The sequence below is a fragment of the Gadus morhua genome, chromosome 2 (genome assembly GCF_902167405.1).
Source record: "Gadus morhua chromosome 2, gadMor3.0, whole genome shotgun sequence".
In the NCBI taxonomy this organism is placed as follows: Eukaryota; Metazoa; Chordata; class Actinopteri; order Gadiformes; family Gadidae; genus Gadus; species Gadus morhua.
Window position 1 is genome coordinate 17,868,692 of NC_044049.1, and position 16,969 is coordinate 17,885,660.

At 42.2% G+C, this 16,969-nt stretch overlaps 1 protein-coding gene across 1 annotated transcript; it reads right to left on the reverse strand.

The window, feature by feature from the left end:
• Nucleotides 1-4,471: 4,471 nt before the first annotated feature.
• On the reverse strand, nucleotides 4,472-9,217 carry LOC115556929 (beta-1,4 N-acetylgalactosaminyltransferase 2-like). The gene is made up of 10 exons (XM_030374357.1): nucleotides 9,126-9,217; nucleotides 8,595-8,701; nucleotides 8,348-8,385; nucleotides 7,581-7,647; nucleotides 7,360-7,473; nucleotides 7,089-7,175; nucleotides 6,781-6,962; nucleotides 6,427-6,570; nucleotides 6,059-6,287; nucleotides 4,472-4,820 (listed from the first exon to the last, which is right to left on the reverse strand). The coding sequence occupies exons 1-10, from the start codon at nucleotides 9,215-9,217 to the stop codon at nucleotides 4,636-4,638; spliced, it is 1,245 nt and encodes a 414-aa protein (XP_030230217.1). The 3' UTR covers nucleotides 4,472-4,635.
• Nucleotides 9,218-16,969: the final 7,752 nt, after the last annotated feature.

Here is a 16,969-nt window from a genome sequence, read left to right on the forward strand (position 1 = left end):
TGCGCCCTTACCTCTAGGTGGGGTCCTTTTCCCATTTCCTCATCCCACCGGCTGTCGGTATTGCCGATTTCCGAGACGGTCGTCATGTAGCCCCCTGGCCGATTACGTCCGCCCGGCAAAATTAGCTTACCGAGTCCCATTATGCTTGACACCCACATTGCTGCTCGCAGCTATATTTATTATTATTATTATTATGCTGCCATTGGAGTCAATGGCAGCCCATAGAACCGCTTGGCGAAAAGTTGTGAAATTTGGCACACTTGTTCAGGACTGCCCCATTAGCCCATTAAGCCAATCTAAGGTCGCTAGCCCAACAGCTCTAGCGCCACCAACAGGTCAAAGTTGGGCATGCATTCATGTTCATAACTTTTGACCTATTCGACCAATTTTCACAAACCAGGTATCATTGGATTCCTTGAACCAAGCCCAGTTCAACACATCCTATGACGTCATTGCGCCATGACGTATATGTCCGCCATCTTGGTTTATGTCAAAAACCTTCAAAATGCTACTCCTATCACAAATCTTGTCCAATCATCTCGAAACTTGGCACACATGATCTTCTGGCCATCCTTGATGAAAAACATCGAATAGATTTGTCAAATTCAAAACCGTTTGCCCGCTAAAGCCAATCAAATTTTGCAGCGCAGCGGCCAAACCGGAAGTAAGCCCATATCTCAGCAGTTCTTTGACATATCATAACCAACCTTGGTACATAGACCCATGACCCCATAAAGGTTACACTGGATGAATTTGGTGACCTTTGACCTCTAGGTGGCGCTGTTATTAATGTCGATGTGTTTTGACTCCTTTCTCTTCACATGAGTCCATTTAAAACTTATTTTCAACGTCTAGTGATACTATTAGACCTCCCCGTATAGCTAGTATATTATTTCTTGCAGAAATATCCGCGACAGCCAATGATATTCGACCGCGAACCCGCCAAACCGGAAACACGCCAATATCTCAGCATCCCTTTGACATATCATAACCAAACTTGATACATAGACCCATAACATCATCAGGGGGACACTCAATGAATTTGGTGACCATTGACCTATAGGGGAAGCTATAATTAATGAAGACGTGTTTTAACTCCTCTCTCTTCACATGAGTACATTTCAAACTTATTTTTAATGTCTGAGGATACTGCCAGACCTCCTTATGTAGCTTATGAATTATTTCTCATTGCATCAGAACTTGGCCGCCATGTTGCAAGTTGTCAAAATCAGTTGAAAATTTCCACAGGCCACAAATTATGTCTGTGTTGTCTCTCCTGGCACTCATTTAATATTCTTACATTGATTTCTTAAATATGTATATGTAAAAACGGATGTGAATAATTACTTTACAGTTAAAATAAGCCAATGTATAAATTCATATTATTTTGCCGTTTTAGGTTTGTTATTATTTCACTTCCGGTTTAGTCACTTCCTGTGACGTAATTTCCTGTTAAAAATCTTACCTCTGTAGAAGGAATGGCAGACATGTGCATCTTCTGATTGTAATCCGCTAGCATCCACATGAAAGCATCTAAGAGGCAATGCCGTAAGTTTGTTTAATCAATGCAAGACATGTTTAAGATAATATATTAGAGTGGATTTATTTAAAAATAATGTTTGATGTGTTGTTAAAAACGTTTTGGTTAGCAATTGTGTACAAACTAAAATCAATGCAATTGGCATCAGAATGTCTTCATGCAGTGTTAGACAGTTCATATTATTATTTACAACTATGTACAACATGCTGTTTAGTCAAATGTACATTCAGTATTTTTGTATTCTTTTATTTGCAGTTTTCACCGTCTGTTCATGAGGAATTGTGACAGTAAATGGTCAACCTTACTACGACTCTGTCTTCATTGGCTACGGTTTAACTCTGTGTTAAGTCAGGGTTACAACACACTGCACGAGAACACTACAATGTCCAATCTTCATAGAACTTGGCAAAAATGATCTTCCGACCAAGCTGAACAAATGTATCAAACCGCTTTCTCAAATTCAAAACCGTTTGGCCGTGACAGCCAATCAAACTTGACGGCGCTCATTAATGGGTAGACACTGCACTCGTGTGGCGACAAGCGGTACTTAAAGTATAATGCAACATTGACTATATTCATCATTCCGCCCACCTACATTATAAACTGCAATTCCCACTGGATTAGATGCTTCACGAACAACCTCCAGAACGGATGCTTCTTTACATTGTGTCTCTTTTAGGGATATTGTTCCGAATACCCCTATGTATTTGTTACATTTGTTCTGTCAGGCAGACTGCATTGCGCCCTTACCTCTAGGTGGGGTCCTTTTCCCATTTACTCATCCCACCGGCTGTCGGTATTGCCGATTTCCGAGGCGGTCATCATGTAGCCCCCTGGCCGATTGCGTCCATCCGGCAGAATTAGCCTACCGAGTCCGATTACGCTTGACACCCACATTGCTGCTCGCAGCTATATTTATTATTATTATTATTAATATATTTAGAATATCAAAAAATAAATCAAAATTCAAACGAATATTAGGCAGCCCTTAAGATTCGAACCTGTTATGGCAGGCCAAGAGGGAGAGACGTCGGAGAACCCGACGCAGTCTATTCATAATATTGTAATGACCACAGAAGAGGCAGTGAATCAAGTATTGATTAGACGGCGATTTATTAGATGCCTAATAAACCGTCGGAACACGCAGGACCGGTAACCATAGCAACGCCGGTAAACAAACCCCGCGAAGCCCGATCCAGGTCTTACTGAAGGAATTTAATGGTCAAAGTATTATGAATAAATATTTGAATATATTCGAATATTAATATTAATAAACAAACAAACTTCGAATATGATTTTTGGGCAAAAGTCAAAGCCCTACACACACAATTTTATTAATTTACTGTTTGGAATACTTACATTAAAATGATCCAGCATGAACTGTGATCCATAATACCGCGATATGATATGGCTGTCGGTGTCGTCCGTGGGCCAGTACCTCACATGGATATCCATCCGTTTGCTTTTAGTGGTTTTGTTAACTGTCATCGAACATGTGAGGACATACTGTTTATCGCTTATGCTGCGTGACAGCTCGCTTTATGAAAGATGCGATGCCGTATTTTGCAAGATAGGCCGTTTTGTTTTGTTTTCACCCCAGGTGAACGACTTCGCAAACTCAGAATCTGGGAACATAGCAGCCAAGACGCTACTAATGTCCTTGTTCGATTTGAAGGAATTATGTCTGCTCACCGTGTGGAGAACCCACAATACCTCCGCCTTCTGGGTTTCTGGTGGCGACACAAAGCCGGTTAACGCCGTCTGATTGGAAGTACTAGCCACGGATGCAGAACTTTTCAGTCCACTTCTTTCAAACAATATGGGCATCGTTGTAGTCCCGCTAGCTGCCACGGAGTATCGGATATATTTCTGCGACCTCATGTGGGACTCAAGAGCTTTTGCTCCCATGGTCCCTAGTATGAATGCCTTTCGGGATAGACGACACCTTGCCTCGTAGCCACCTGCCTTCTCCAACCACCCCCAAAACGTATCCTCCTCAAACCATTTCTCATTGAATTTGCACCGTCCCATCCTGAAAGTAGCGCAAGTTGGCCTAATGATGTCAGCCGTCACTAGCTTAAAGTAGCGCCAGCAAGTTAGCCTACTGATGAGTAACTGATGTCAACGTTAACGTAACGTAAAACTCCTGAAAATGCCGTAATTAAAAGACGCACTATGTGATTTGTTGTGTGCGACAATTTCCCCTAGTCTTAAAAAACCCTCTGCAAAATGTAATACCTAGAGCAAATTTACAGTAAATTTAAGAAATTTTATGGCCTTAATTTAACACAAAAAAAAGTAAGACTTTTTAAGGACCCGCGGGAACCATGGAATAGACACTGTTATTTTATTTAACAGTCTTGAAATTAATTAATGTGACGTCAGCTTTGCAAAGAAACAGCCGGTAGAAATGTCAGGGCTATTTTTTAGAAAAAAAATTATTGATACTTTGAGAACATTTCAGAGCCTGTACTTTTCCACTTTTCTTTTAGTATAAAGAAGTTCAGTGCAGTATTTTTTTAACCAAATTACCTGTATTTCTACTCGACTAAAGAATGCGTTGTAGTGCCGGAGGAAAAGGAGGACGTAGGCAATTTAATTATAACTGTTTAATCCAATAAAACAGATCAGAACAATCAGTCACAGTGCATGGCTAGATCTCGTGTGCAACACTCTAACGCGTCCCCCTAGCCCCCGTGACTCCTAACCAGTTCCCTCCAACTCGATCAGTAAGAGGGGAACACAAACCCATAATAGTAGTCACTACAGTGTGTACTTTTCCCAAAAGTGACATTTCAATGAAAAAAATGCATTAATGAAACAAGGTTACATACAACAGATTTAAACCCACACTGTCACTTTTCTACAGCAGGCATTTTCTGCATTAAATATATGAACTAGTGCAACATATTGTCTTCTGAAATAATGAAGGTTGTCTGAAAATGATGAAGACGTTACTCTAGCAATCATTCAAGCCAAAGGAGGTTGCTTATGGTAAAACATACATAGTGCCGGTTTAAATATGGTTCCAAAAAGTGGACCAGAAACTGGAAGTTGACTTTAACTTATAGGGTGAGGATCATTCGGGATTCTTTCTATCCATAGTGGATACATTTTAGATGGTTTTTGTAGTAGTGCAGCTGTAGTTTATACTGCACTTCAGCATTTCCGGGATGTCTGAAACGCTGATATTCAGCAATGGCCATTTTCGACTGATGGCCGATGGAAACATGGCCACACGAAGCAACCATCAATTGGCCGAGACCATCCATGAAGAATTCTATGGAAAAAACAAAAAATAATAATTGAACCTTCAGAAAGAAAGTAGCAAGACCTTTTCTGGTGTTTCACCAAAAGCAAGATGACTTACCATTCCCCCAGAGAGGGCTATTGTTTCAAGGAAAATAATCTATTAACTAGACTGTTAGATTGCCTCATTCTGCATCAAGTAAAATAACCAGGGCCGTACACAGACATATAACGGAGGACTAACAATTATAAACAGTATAGCTGAGTTGATGGCAAGGAATCCAGGTCTATGCAGTAAATGTCAATGTTATTTTTAATAAAGAAGAGGAAGATCAGTAATGGGTGGTATATCGATAAAAAAGAGATGGGCAGAAGGGCGGCTGACATCTGTACCAGAAAGCTAGATATCATTAAAACCCAAACCTATTACCAGTGTGTTACCAATGTCTTTTAAAGCCACTATTATAATCTACAAAATGGATATCTACCCAATTCCGGAACAACAAGTCCTTGCACTTGCAAAGCTTGCAGTTTTTATTGTGCCATAGTGGTTTTCTGACAGTTTTCTATGGCATTATATTCAAACAACAATATTTATAAAAGCACTTCTACCCATGCCACAATAGCTGCCAACTCAAGCTGCTGTCCAATTCATGTGATAACTATAGGAAAGAAATGCAAAATATTTGCATGCTGAATTTAAATGACCCCTATATTTCATTAATACAAAACTTTGAAGAGATTCTGGTGTCATGTCGTGTATCATCAGTGCTTGTGCAACTGCTCCAAAGAGGACGTCATTTTACAGCCAGGAGTAGCACTCTATAACAGCTCTGTTGGTAGCTAATAATTAAAGAGTAAGGAACTACTTTGGCATCTAAGGATAGCCCTGTCTTTACCACATTGATATTTTTTTTGACACAACTTATCTTCTAGCAGGCTACAAGTCGTCTGTAGCCTGCTAACCCTAACCCTACTGACTTCCGTTCTAGTAAATCGCTACATTTAGCTGAAGCTCTTCTCAACTTCTCTTCCCAAAGGACTTGAGGTTTCACAGTCCTCCTCTTCCCTGAAGTTCTTCACCAATACACACTGGCTGTAGTTCTGCTCAATAAGCCTTCCGGTCATACTGGGTCTATGCTCGGTTCTGCACTCTGCACGGTTTTCAACATTGACATTTCGATATTAGTGTGGGCCCACAAAGAACAAAAATAAATACATTTGTGGATGTGTGTACACACCCACATGTAGAAATGGCCGGCTAAATACCTGAATGTGCCACTCTCTTCAGCTTGGGGTCAAATCTCACTCGATTCACAGCATCGGTACGAGCCAGGAAGAAGTTGACCACCCCATCGACTATGGAACATTGTGGGTAATTTGGTAGTGATCGGATCTTTACTTTGGACTTCCTTTGCAGGCAGCCTCCGTAGACTCCATCGCCTTCCTCATAGTCGATGGAGAAGTAGAACTCGCTTCCATTAACTGATGCCCCAACCTAAGAAGGATTACGAGACACTATAACCTCACACCTGCTGGTGTGAGGTTATAGTGTCTGCATTCTTTAAAGATCTGCATTCTTTAAAGATCCTGTAATAATAATAATACATTTGATCAATGAGTAATAAGATTCTCACCACATCCAACTCTGGTGTTGCCTCCATCACCTCCACAAGATCCTCTATCTTTGTTTTATCAGTGAATAGAAAGTCGTCATCCACCCAAAGAAAGTACTTGGTGGTGACTTGAGAGACAGCCAGGGTTCTGCCAGCAAACCAGCCCTGTGGAAGGGAAAGATTTGACATCAACTTACTGTAAGAATGTCACTTCTTACTTGAATTGTTTTTGTTGATTATTATTTTCAATGAGTCATATTTTCCTCTAGAGGTCCCTCTTTCAATAAATTATGCTAGACTACTCTTATACGACAAACACAGGAAATACATATTCTGTTCTGCGTGCATGCATGAGCTTGGTGCTAACACGCCTACCTGTCCCCCAGGCATGATGTATTGCAGAACATTTTCTTCTGTGATCTTTTCTGGAGTAAAGCTGTCATCGGCCACGATGAGCACCACGTCTTTGTAGAATTGTCTGAGGCTTCTTATGAGCACCTTCAACTCCTTGTAGCGCAGGAAGGTCTTGGTGGTGACTGTCACTTGGTCTCTAATGTCTTTGGAAGAATGTGTGTGTGTGGAAGGGGGGGGGGCAGGGGATAGAGAGAGGAAGATGGTAAGGGTTCATGATTCTTCTTAGGTAAAAATGGACGATTTATGAGGAAACACTTTTGTTGTTATACTTGTTCCCATGTCGAAAAGTACAGGAACGGTTGGTCGCCGAATGACAATGGGGAAGACAGCTTCATGATGCTCAAACGAGAAGTGAACTGCAAAACAAATTAAAACCATCCAGCATAAATAAGATTTGACCCACATACCATAATCCACTGTAATATTGGAAGGCTTTGAGTGCAGAATGAAAAAAAAAGTTTAAACCTGACCACACGTTCAGTATGTATCTTTAAATTACATCACCCAACCCATACATCAATTGAAAAGGTCTTAGAGTACCCAGGTCTCCGGTGTGTATGTGGTACACAGTGCTGGTGTAGGTGACATTTGCCAGAAGTTTGTTGAGTTCCTCTAAGTTCAGCTTTTCCAAGATCAACAAGTTCTTCCCACCACCTATTGTTTTTTTTTCATAAATCATATTTCATGCAAGTCAATCCCATTGACAAGTAGTTTATTAATTCATTTAAACAATGTAAACTATGCTGGGGTCAATTGATCACCTTCGACACTCTCTGCTTTACTTGTGCTCCCTAGACGGAGCACACCTTTGGTGACATTTAGTGATACCTAGAAAAAAACAGGGAGAGGCGTATTTAGAGTGAGTGAGTACCTAGCTGTGGTCAAAGGATTTTTTTATTTTTATATTGTTACTTTTTGCAAACATCATATGGAAGGCATGAACTCAAAGAACATCAAGCAGTAGTTTGCATAGATTATGCAAGCTGCATGGAACCAAATGATTAAGGTATAATAAAAAATATATTGGAAAATTATCTGCATTGTTTAGAAAAATAATTATTCATCACACAATATTAAAAGCAGGATGATTAGAATAAAGTGGCATGTAACTGGGGGAAATGTGGCTTGATTTTAGTGTTGAAATCATCTGCAAGAAAAAAAGAGTGCTGCCAAGAAAACCCAGAAGTCACCAAAACACTCCGCTTGAATAAAATGATAAAGACCCACCCATAGCAATGTCATTGAAGGGATGAAAGGACATTTCAAACATATAACTATTGCTTGATGAAACACAAAAATATTATTTTAGGGGGACCTGTGTGATGCTGGAAGATATAACATGGAACTGTAACCTGTAGCTACAGGTTACAGTTATATATCCAGAAATGTCCAGAAATGTCCCTTGTTCCAATATATCCAGAAATGTCCCTTGTAAAAATAATTTCCCTCTGGGATTATTAAAGTATTTATCTATCTATCTATCTATCTATCCTGATTCTGTCTTGAAACCCAGAGTTTTACTACCAACCTTGTAGCTGCTTCTTTGAGCTGAGTTCAACGCTAAACCTGAAACAAAGCTAGGATTAAACAATTTCCTGAGGTATACATTGAAAATGAAGACTGAAAGGATGCTGAGGAAAAAGCTTATTGGGCACATTTTCATTGTAAATGTTTGTATATCTGTGCATTGCACTTGCACAGCAACTGAACTACTCTTGACTTAAAAGCAGTATCAGGACAATTTCATTGAACCACCAAAGAGCAATATATTGTACCTGGAATAAGAGTGGGGACCAAGGGGCGTACTATGAAACCCTGAATGGGATACTGCAGTGGAGAGTTGGACGCAGCAAGGAGGAGTGTGTTCAAAATGGAGCCTGTTCTGGACACAGGTGATAGAAAGAAATATGATAATCCACAAATCAATTAACCAATACAAGCATTACGCCAATTAACCAATAATCAACCAATGTCAATTTAACAATATTCAAACTGAATAAAAAAAATAACACTATGTAACAGTTTCTGTACTAAATCATAAAATGACCATGATTTGAAATCAAACATTCAAGTCAAAATACTGGCTTCTCACAAGGTTTGTTTTGTTTTGGCCTGTGTGATGATTTAATTCAGGGTTGCTAGATATGAAAAAAAAACGATCATCTCAAAACTTTAATTTGAATAGTGAACATCATTTAGAAATGGATTAATTGATCAGTTAATACATTCTTTGTATTCTTTGTGTCTCTCCTCCCCACCATCACTTTGTTCCATCCTGTGTCCCTGGTACTGGTGGCCGTGCATACCTCGCCTGGTGCTTCTTGTACTCCTCTGCCCGTCGTTTCTGAATGTCTGCTCGGTTGGCAGTAGGAATGTGCCCGGCAAGATCATGTGCCATCGCTGAGCAATTGCAGGAAGCCAGGGGTTTCACTTGACCAGTTATCGGGGACCTACAGGTAACATTAATAATCATACACTTTATTTATTGTGTGCCTTTCATGAATGCAACTGCCTTCAAGAATGAATAACCATTACATTTAAAACATAAGAATAACATTTGATAAAAAACAATATCATTAATATCATTCCTTCCCCAAGAGTTTTGTGTGTGTGCCTTGAATTTCTTGTTGGGATTGTGGTATTCCTTTGCTCCAAAACTGTTCACAAGCACTGATGTATTGACAAATCCACCCATTAGCTTATGCTTTGAGATGTCCGAGGTCAGCTGTGTAAATACATGAATATTGCACTGAGAGTGACTGAACTCTCACACGCGTACACTTTCAAATCAACTTTGAGCCTTACCACTTTTTCATTGGGGCTTCAAACTTGTCCTCTTTAGAGAATCTTGAATGCCAGAGGTAGCTCATTCCACTGAAGATAACAAGAGACAGCAGCAGTAGCAAACCTGTTCTGACAAATGAGGGCATCTGGAGACACAGAGAAAAACACTCGAAACACGATTCGATTCGATTTTAGTCAGACAAATGTATACATGCATCTTAAAGGGGACATATTATAGTTTTTTATTATAGCCATTTCAACAATATAGAAATACAGTTGATAGGAATGTGTTTTGGTATGCTCAAATGTATCACATAGCAACAATAACAACACAACCTAACAAGACAAAAAGCAAAAAACTGCACTTAAATAACAAGGAGTACAACACTTAACACACATAAAAAACACACAATGCATGGTTCGCAGAGAATTGCAGCAGTAAAGTACAGTGCAGTAGTGCAAAAACTGCAAACTGACCATGAAGACCGTAAAGTGCTTAGTGCTAGTTCAAGTGGCGTATAGCTTATGGATAGGTACTATCCCTAAAGCGTGATGTTTTACTTGTGATGCTTCTGTACCTCCTCCCTGATGGTAAGAGTGTGAATAAGTGGTGTGCTGGATGAGAGGGGTCAGAGATGATCTTCCTAGCTTTCCTGGAAATTCTGGTGTCATAGTGCAAGCCTATGGTAGGCAGACTACAGCCAATGATTTTAGAGGCCCTGCGTACTACCAACCCAGTCGCCAAGAAAAAACGTCCACGGTGTACGTTTCCATGAACACTGGATACGTAGCATTTCAACGTAAAAAATAGTGCGTTATACCTACAGTATCCACGTGTGCCACTGTGAAGGCGGGTTTCGGGGTTTGGGTTTCACGGCTTTCGCGGCAAATTGTGAACACGATTGTTTAGGGGGGGGGGGGAGACTGTTGTTGACCGGGGAGGGGGGGGGGGGGGGGGGGGGACACGTTTGTTGAGGGGGGGGGGGGGACACACGATTGTAGGGGGGGGGGGGGGACACACGTTTGTTGAGGGGGGGGGGGGACACACGATTGTAGGGGGGGGGGGGGACACACGTTAGTTGAAGGGGGGGGGGACACGTTTGTTGAGGGGGGGGGAGACACGTTTGTAGGGGGGGGGGCACGCTCGACAACGAGAGTTGGTTTTTATTGAACGAGACTTCAACACGGAACAGCTGCACGAAACGATGGTCACGTCACTCTCGGTGACGGTGTCGACAATAATGAACACACGAACAATGTTAATAGAACAACACACAACCACATAACATCCCAAACCCATTAACCCCACTTAATCCTAACAACAAAACAAGTTAACAAAAGCCCCATTTGTCAACTGAGAACCCCAATTCCCAGAATCCCCCGCGGCTCCGGAACACGGCGTAGCTTATATTAATCTTTATTATCTGAATGGGAAATGCAATATTTTAGGACAGATACAGCATTAAACGCGTTTCTAATGACATTTCTAGCGAGAAATGTACATTTTCCTTACATAATCTTCAGTCAGTGAATGTGTATGATCTTTATTAATCTTTATTATCTGAATGGGAAATGCAATATCTTAGGACCGATTCACTGTTAAACGTGTTTCTAATAACATTTCTAGCGAGAAATATACTTTTTAATTGCATAATCTTCAGTCAATAATTGTCTGTTCTTTAGTTTTATAGTTATTAGGATTTGGCCAAAATGGCCAAAATTATTGGCCAAAATGGCCAATAATATCATTTTTTATTTGGGATGCTTCTAGGACATTTTGGGAGGATTTTGAACGGTATGTGGGGGGCACGTTTTTTGCAGGACCTGGCAACCCTGCGCTGTTGCCCGAGATCTGGATCCACCCCGGCGTGGTGCCGTCTCCTTTTGACCTTTTGACCCCAGACTTCTGGGGGAATAGCTGAATCAATTCATTAGTCAATCTGAAGCATGTAAATATCTTCCCGGTGGCGTAAGAGGACGAACAAGGTGTCCTTCAACATCTAATATGTTTCGGGGTAGTAATTAGCTGTTGATTTTGGAGGCCTTTATCAATAATGACCAGCTATAGATTTGCTTGCCGATGGAGATTTGTGATAAATTACATGTTAATTAGCATCTACACGTTAAGCTGAGTCCAATGAGATCAAGCTCGGCCTCTTGCTACACCGAGATCATGTCCTAGACCTAGGTGTACCATGTAAAATACATGTTACCATTAGCTAGAGTGTCGTTCTTGGTGTCATTGGACTCAGCTCAACGTGTAGATGCTAAATAACATGTCATTTGTGACAAATCTTTATCGGGAAGCAAATCAATAGCTGCTCAGTATTGATTAAGGCCTCCAATTTCGACAGCTAATTACTACCATTAAACATGTTCGAATATGCTCATGTGTGGCACCGTTGTAATCGCCTGGAAGCGTAGATGTTGAAGGACACCTTGTTCGTCCTCTTACGCCACCGGGAAGATATTTACATGCTTCTGATTGACTAATGAATTGATTCAGCTATTCCCCCGAAGTCTGGGGTCAAAAGGTCAAAAGGAGACGGCACCACGCCGGGGTGGATCCAGATCTCGGGCAACAGCGCAGGGTTGCCAGGTCCTGCAAAAAACGTGCCCCCCACATACCGTTCAAAATCCACCCAAAATGTCCTAGAAGCATCCCAAATAAAAAATGATATTATTGGCCATTTTGGCCAACGTTTTGAAAGTAATAATATTTGAGGGAATATTTTTTTGTTGTTGTTTTAGCAGCGAAATGCACCGTGTGCGTGTGTGCGTGTGTGTGTGTGTGTGTGTGTGTGTGTCTGTGTCTGTGTGTCTGTGCGTGCGTGTGTGTGCTTGTGTGTGCTTGTGTCTGTGTGTCTGTGCGTGTGCGTGCGTGTGTATAACACGCTATTTTATGTTGAAAAGCGACGTAATCCAGTGTTCACGAAACGTACACTGTCAACGTAGGTATGCTTTTGGCGACTGGGTTGGCTCTCAGATATACGTGTTTCTAACAAGATGATATCATTAAAAGTTACATAAAGTAACAGTTTAATAACACAAACGCAGGAAGCACGTGAGCTGCTAGTTTAGCGAAAGCAACCTGACGTCGTTGAAACATGCGAGCGAGCCGATCAAATCCTAATAACTATAAAACTAAAGATCAGACACAATCACTGACTGAAGATTATGCAATTAAAAAGTATATTTCTCGCTAGAAATGTTATTAGAAACACGTTTAACGGTGAATCGGTCCTAAAATATTGCATTTCCCATTCAGATAATAAAGATTAATAAAGATCATACACATTCACTGACTGAAGATTATGTAAGGAAAATGTACATTTCTCGCTAGAAATGTCATTAGAAACGCGTTTAATGGTGTATCTGTCCTAAAATATTGCATTTCCCATTCAGATAATAAAGATTCATATAAGCTACGCCGTGTTCCGGAGCCGCGGGGGATTCTGGGAATTGGGGTTCTCGGTTGACAAATGGGGCTTTTGTTAACTTGTTTTGTTGTTAGGATTAAGTGGGGTTAATGGGTTCGGGATGTTATGTGGTTGTGTGTTGTTCTATTAACATTGTTCGTGTGTTCATTATTGTCGACACCGTCACCGAGAGTGACGTGACCATCGTTTCGTGCAGCTGTTCCGTGTTGAAGTCTCGTTCAATAAAAACCAACTCTCGTTGTCGAGCGTTCAATAAAAAACAACTCTCGTTGTCGAGCGTGCCCCCCCCCCTACAAACGTGTCTCCCCCCCCCTCAACAAACGTGCCCCCCCCCCCCTTCAACTAACGTGTGTCCCCCCCCCCCCCCTACAATCGTGTGTCCCCCCCCCCCCCTCAACAAACGTGTCTCCCCCCCCCCCCCCCCCCCCTCCCCGGTCAACAACAGTCTCCCCCCCCCCCCTAAACAATCGTGTCCACAATTTGCCGCGAAAGCCGTGAAACCCAAACCCCGAAACCCGCCTCCACAGCGGCACACGTGGATACTGTAGGTATAACACGCTATTTTTTACGTTGAAATGCTACGTATCCAGTGTTCATGGAAACGTACACCGTGGACGTTTTTTCTTGGCGACTGGGTTGGTACTACCCTCTCAAGCTGTTGCGTTCTGCGCATGCTTGAGATCTTTTCCGGGGGCGTGAGCCGGAATTAGAAGGAGACGGTAGTGAAGTTGTTGTCGACGTAGGAAATCGAGAACCAGCGATTCATTAAAAAAGGTGGCGCAGAATATGGAGGAAGCCGGTGTCGTGCCATTGTAGTTACCCTCTAGAATCATATGTATCATCATCAACATGCATTCGGTACACACTACGCTGCGATTTCACCCAAGGCTGAAATAAAGTGCATGTTTTTCAAAATGTTGGTCATCAACGAGGTTGTAATTTTCGGACTACAAGCCGCGCCTTTTTCCCCATTTTTCGAGTCTGCGGCTTATATAACGGTGCGGCTAATCTATGGATTTTACAGGTTACAGACGAGTCCACCCACTTTAACTCTATCGGTGCGGCCACACCAAACGCGTTACTCGCGTTGAATAACGCGAGTAACGCGCCTAACCTGACGCTTGATCATTGTGTGGTGGTTCAACGCTTCCAACGCGTCAATGCGCCAACGCAGCTAGATGAGTCCATGTCAATGCAAGTGAACGGAGCGTTCCCTCTTCGTCATAACTATCAAACCAAACATCCTTCACATTCACCGAGCGAACATTATGAAAGTAAAATGCACATTTCTCGCTAAAAATGTTTCCATAAACGCATTTAATGGCGTAACTATGTTACTATTTCCACCCAGAATAAAGATAGTCGTCGGCCGTGGCTGCACTGGAGTCCGAGGTAGGAACCCCAAACGCCGCCGTGTTTGGGTGATAGAGCTTAGATCGGGTTAGATTAAATAATCTCTGATATAAATAACAATAATCGGGTTAAATAACTTCACATGGTGTGTCTGGTGTGTTTCCAGCATTCGTAGTGTTGATCAGCAGAGAAATAGTCCACCAAGACGTTGAGGTTGCTTAGCATCCAGACACTCTGTCCATGCAAGTGAACGGAGCGTTCTCTCTTCGTCATAACTATCAAACCAAACATCCTTCACATTCACCGAGCGAACATTATGAAAGTAAAATGCACATTTCTCGCTAAAAATGTTTCCATAAACGCATTTAATGGCGTAACTATGTTACTATTTCCACCCAGAATAAAGAAAGATGACGCGACGCTTCAACGCATGTAACGCGTCTGCGCGCCTATACCAATGGTTCCCTATGCAAAAATGCCGAGTTTGGACGCCCCTAACGCGAGTAACGCGGTTGGTGTGGCCGTACCGTATGGGCTCTATGACCGGTCTGCAATAGTTTGCTGACCTGCAATAGGTTTCATCTTTTTCTTTGGTGGCATTTTTGTTTCTCGAGAAAAACGGGATCTCGTTGGAAGCGCGATGTATGCGCAGGCGCCGTTTGGGCATAACAATATGGCGGCTGCCGTTCAATGTAGTTTTCATCACCACCACTGGATTATGTTTCATATATTTCATTACAGCACGTCCCCTAAAACGTTACAACATAATCGACACGAATGAGCACAGCATCGAGCAGTGGAAACGTGGGTTTATTTACTATGAAGTTCGTATTTTTAATTGTTGAAATGAAATCAGCAGTGACGAGCTAGTTGTTTTGGTAGCGGCTAAATTAGCATGTCGCGATACTTTGTACAGGGGATCACGTCTGCGCCGAGTAGATGCGCAGAGGGTTGAAACAGCGCTTGTCCGGTCTGCTCACAAGAAGGTTTCTTTGGCCAGTTACTGTGATTAAACACGAGTTATGGCGTCACATTAGTGCCATAATTCACTAATGTGATAAAAGATGCATTCGGGCGTATTATATTATTCCACACGCGTAGATATTAACTGCAAGCGCGCAAATGATCTCTGCGCGCGCAAAAAAGCCTCTCGCGCGCGCAAATTACATCAGCGCGCGCAAAACAGCCTCTCGCGCGCGCAAATTACCTCAGCACGCACAAAACCTCTCGCGAAAGATGTTTTTACGCTCTCGCTCGAATTTAATTTTGGCACTATGGGGGATAACTAACTAATCACTAACGTGATTGGCCGTTTCTGAAGCGCGATATTTGATTGACAGCCCTCCTCACATTCAATTCTGAATTGTACAGTAAATGGCTGAAACGATAGTTACGGATTGTAACTCCAGATTCTATGAGTATAGGCGCAGCCTTTTAAGTGTCGGCCTCATTGTCCTTTAAATAGCTGAAGAAAAGCTGTTTATTGGGAGCAGAACGTCCGCCGGCGCCCGACTGCGAAATGCGGACATCGTTGAGGCACGCCGCACGCGGACGTAATTGAGGCCCACGCTGTTGGTGCTCGGGGATTACAAATTTTCAGTGCTACGGCTCACGCCTAGGGATAACCCAATATCGATAGCCTTGAAAGGCTGCGCCTATACTCATAGAATCTAGAGTTACAATAAGCAACTATCGTTTCAGCCATTTACTGTACAATTCAGAATTGAATGAGAGGAGAGCTGAGGAGGGCTGTCAATCAAATATCGCGCTTCAGAAACAGCCAATCATAGGAAAGCCCGCCCTGCCTTGGTTCCCTCCCCCATAGTGCCAAAATTAAATTCGAGCAAGAGTGTAAAAACATCTTTCGCGAGAGGTTTTGCACGCGCTGAGGTAATTTGCTGCTAGCGAGAGGCTTTTTTGCGCGCTGAGGTAATTTGCGCGCGCGAGAGGCTGTTTTGCGCGCGCAGAGATCATTTGCGCGCTCGCAGTTAATATCTACGCGTGTGGAATAATATAATACGCCCGAATGCATCTTTTATCACATTAGTGAATTATGGCACTAATGTGTCGCCATACGAGTAGTTTAATGTTCACAATGTATCGTTTTTCATGGGGAAAATGAGATGCGTCCCCGGGACGCATGGATAGTGAGTTTAGTGCATCCTTTTAGATTTTAATGCGTCAGGGACGCAGGACGCGTACCTAGCAACATCACTGCACCCGCGGCTTATAGTCCAGTGCGGCTTATCTATGTACACATCATTCAATTTAGCTGCTGCGGCTTATACTCAGGTGCGCCTTATAGTGCGGAAAATACGGTAGTAACTTTGGGCACATCTTTCAAAATAAATGTTTTTTTCTTTTAAGGGTTAGATCTTTATTCATTCAGTGCTCCGCGGCCTAACTGACAGGGATATTCTCTGATATTATGAATCTAAAGACTGCGTCAGGTTCTCTGACTCTCTGGTACTTCCCCAACAAGACTTGCACGTAGTGGGGGTTATCTCGGCCATGGTGGAGAAGGAAGTGGGGGAAAGGAACTTTGGCTTTGACTCTCTGATGTCCAGATTTAG

Bases quoted from the DNA above. Each gene is read 5' to 3' on its own strand.
- LOC115556929 (XM_030374357.1), bottom strand. From the start codon at position 9,217: ATGGCACATGATCTTGCCGGGCACATTCCTACTGCCAACCGAGCAGAC. The intron at 7,176-7,359 runs GTACTCTAAGAC...TTTGTTTTGCAG, and splicing joins CATACACACCGGAGACCTGG to TTCACTTCTCGTTTGAGCAT. The intron at 4,821-6,058 runs GTATTTAGCCGG...TTTTTTCCATAG, and splicing joins GAAGAGAGTGGCACATTCAG to AATTCTTCATGGATGGTCTC.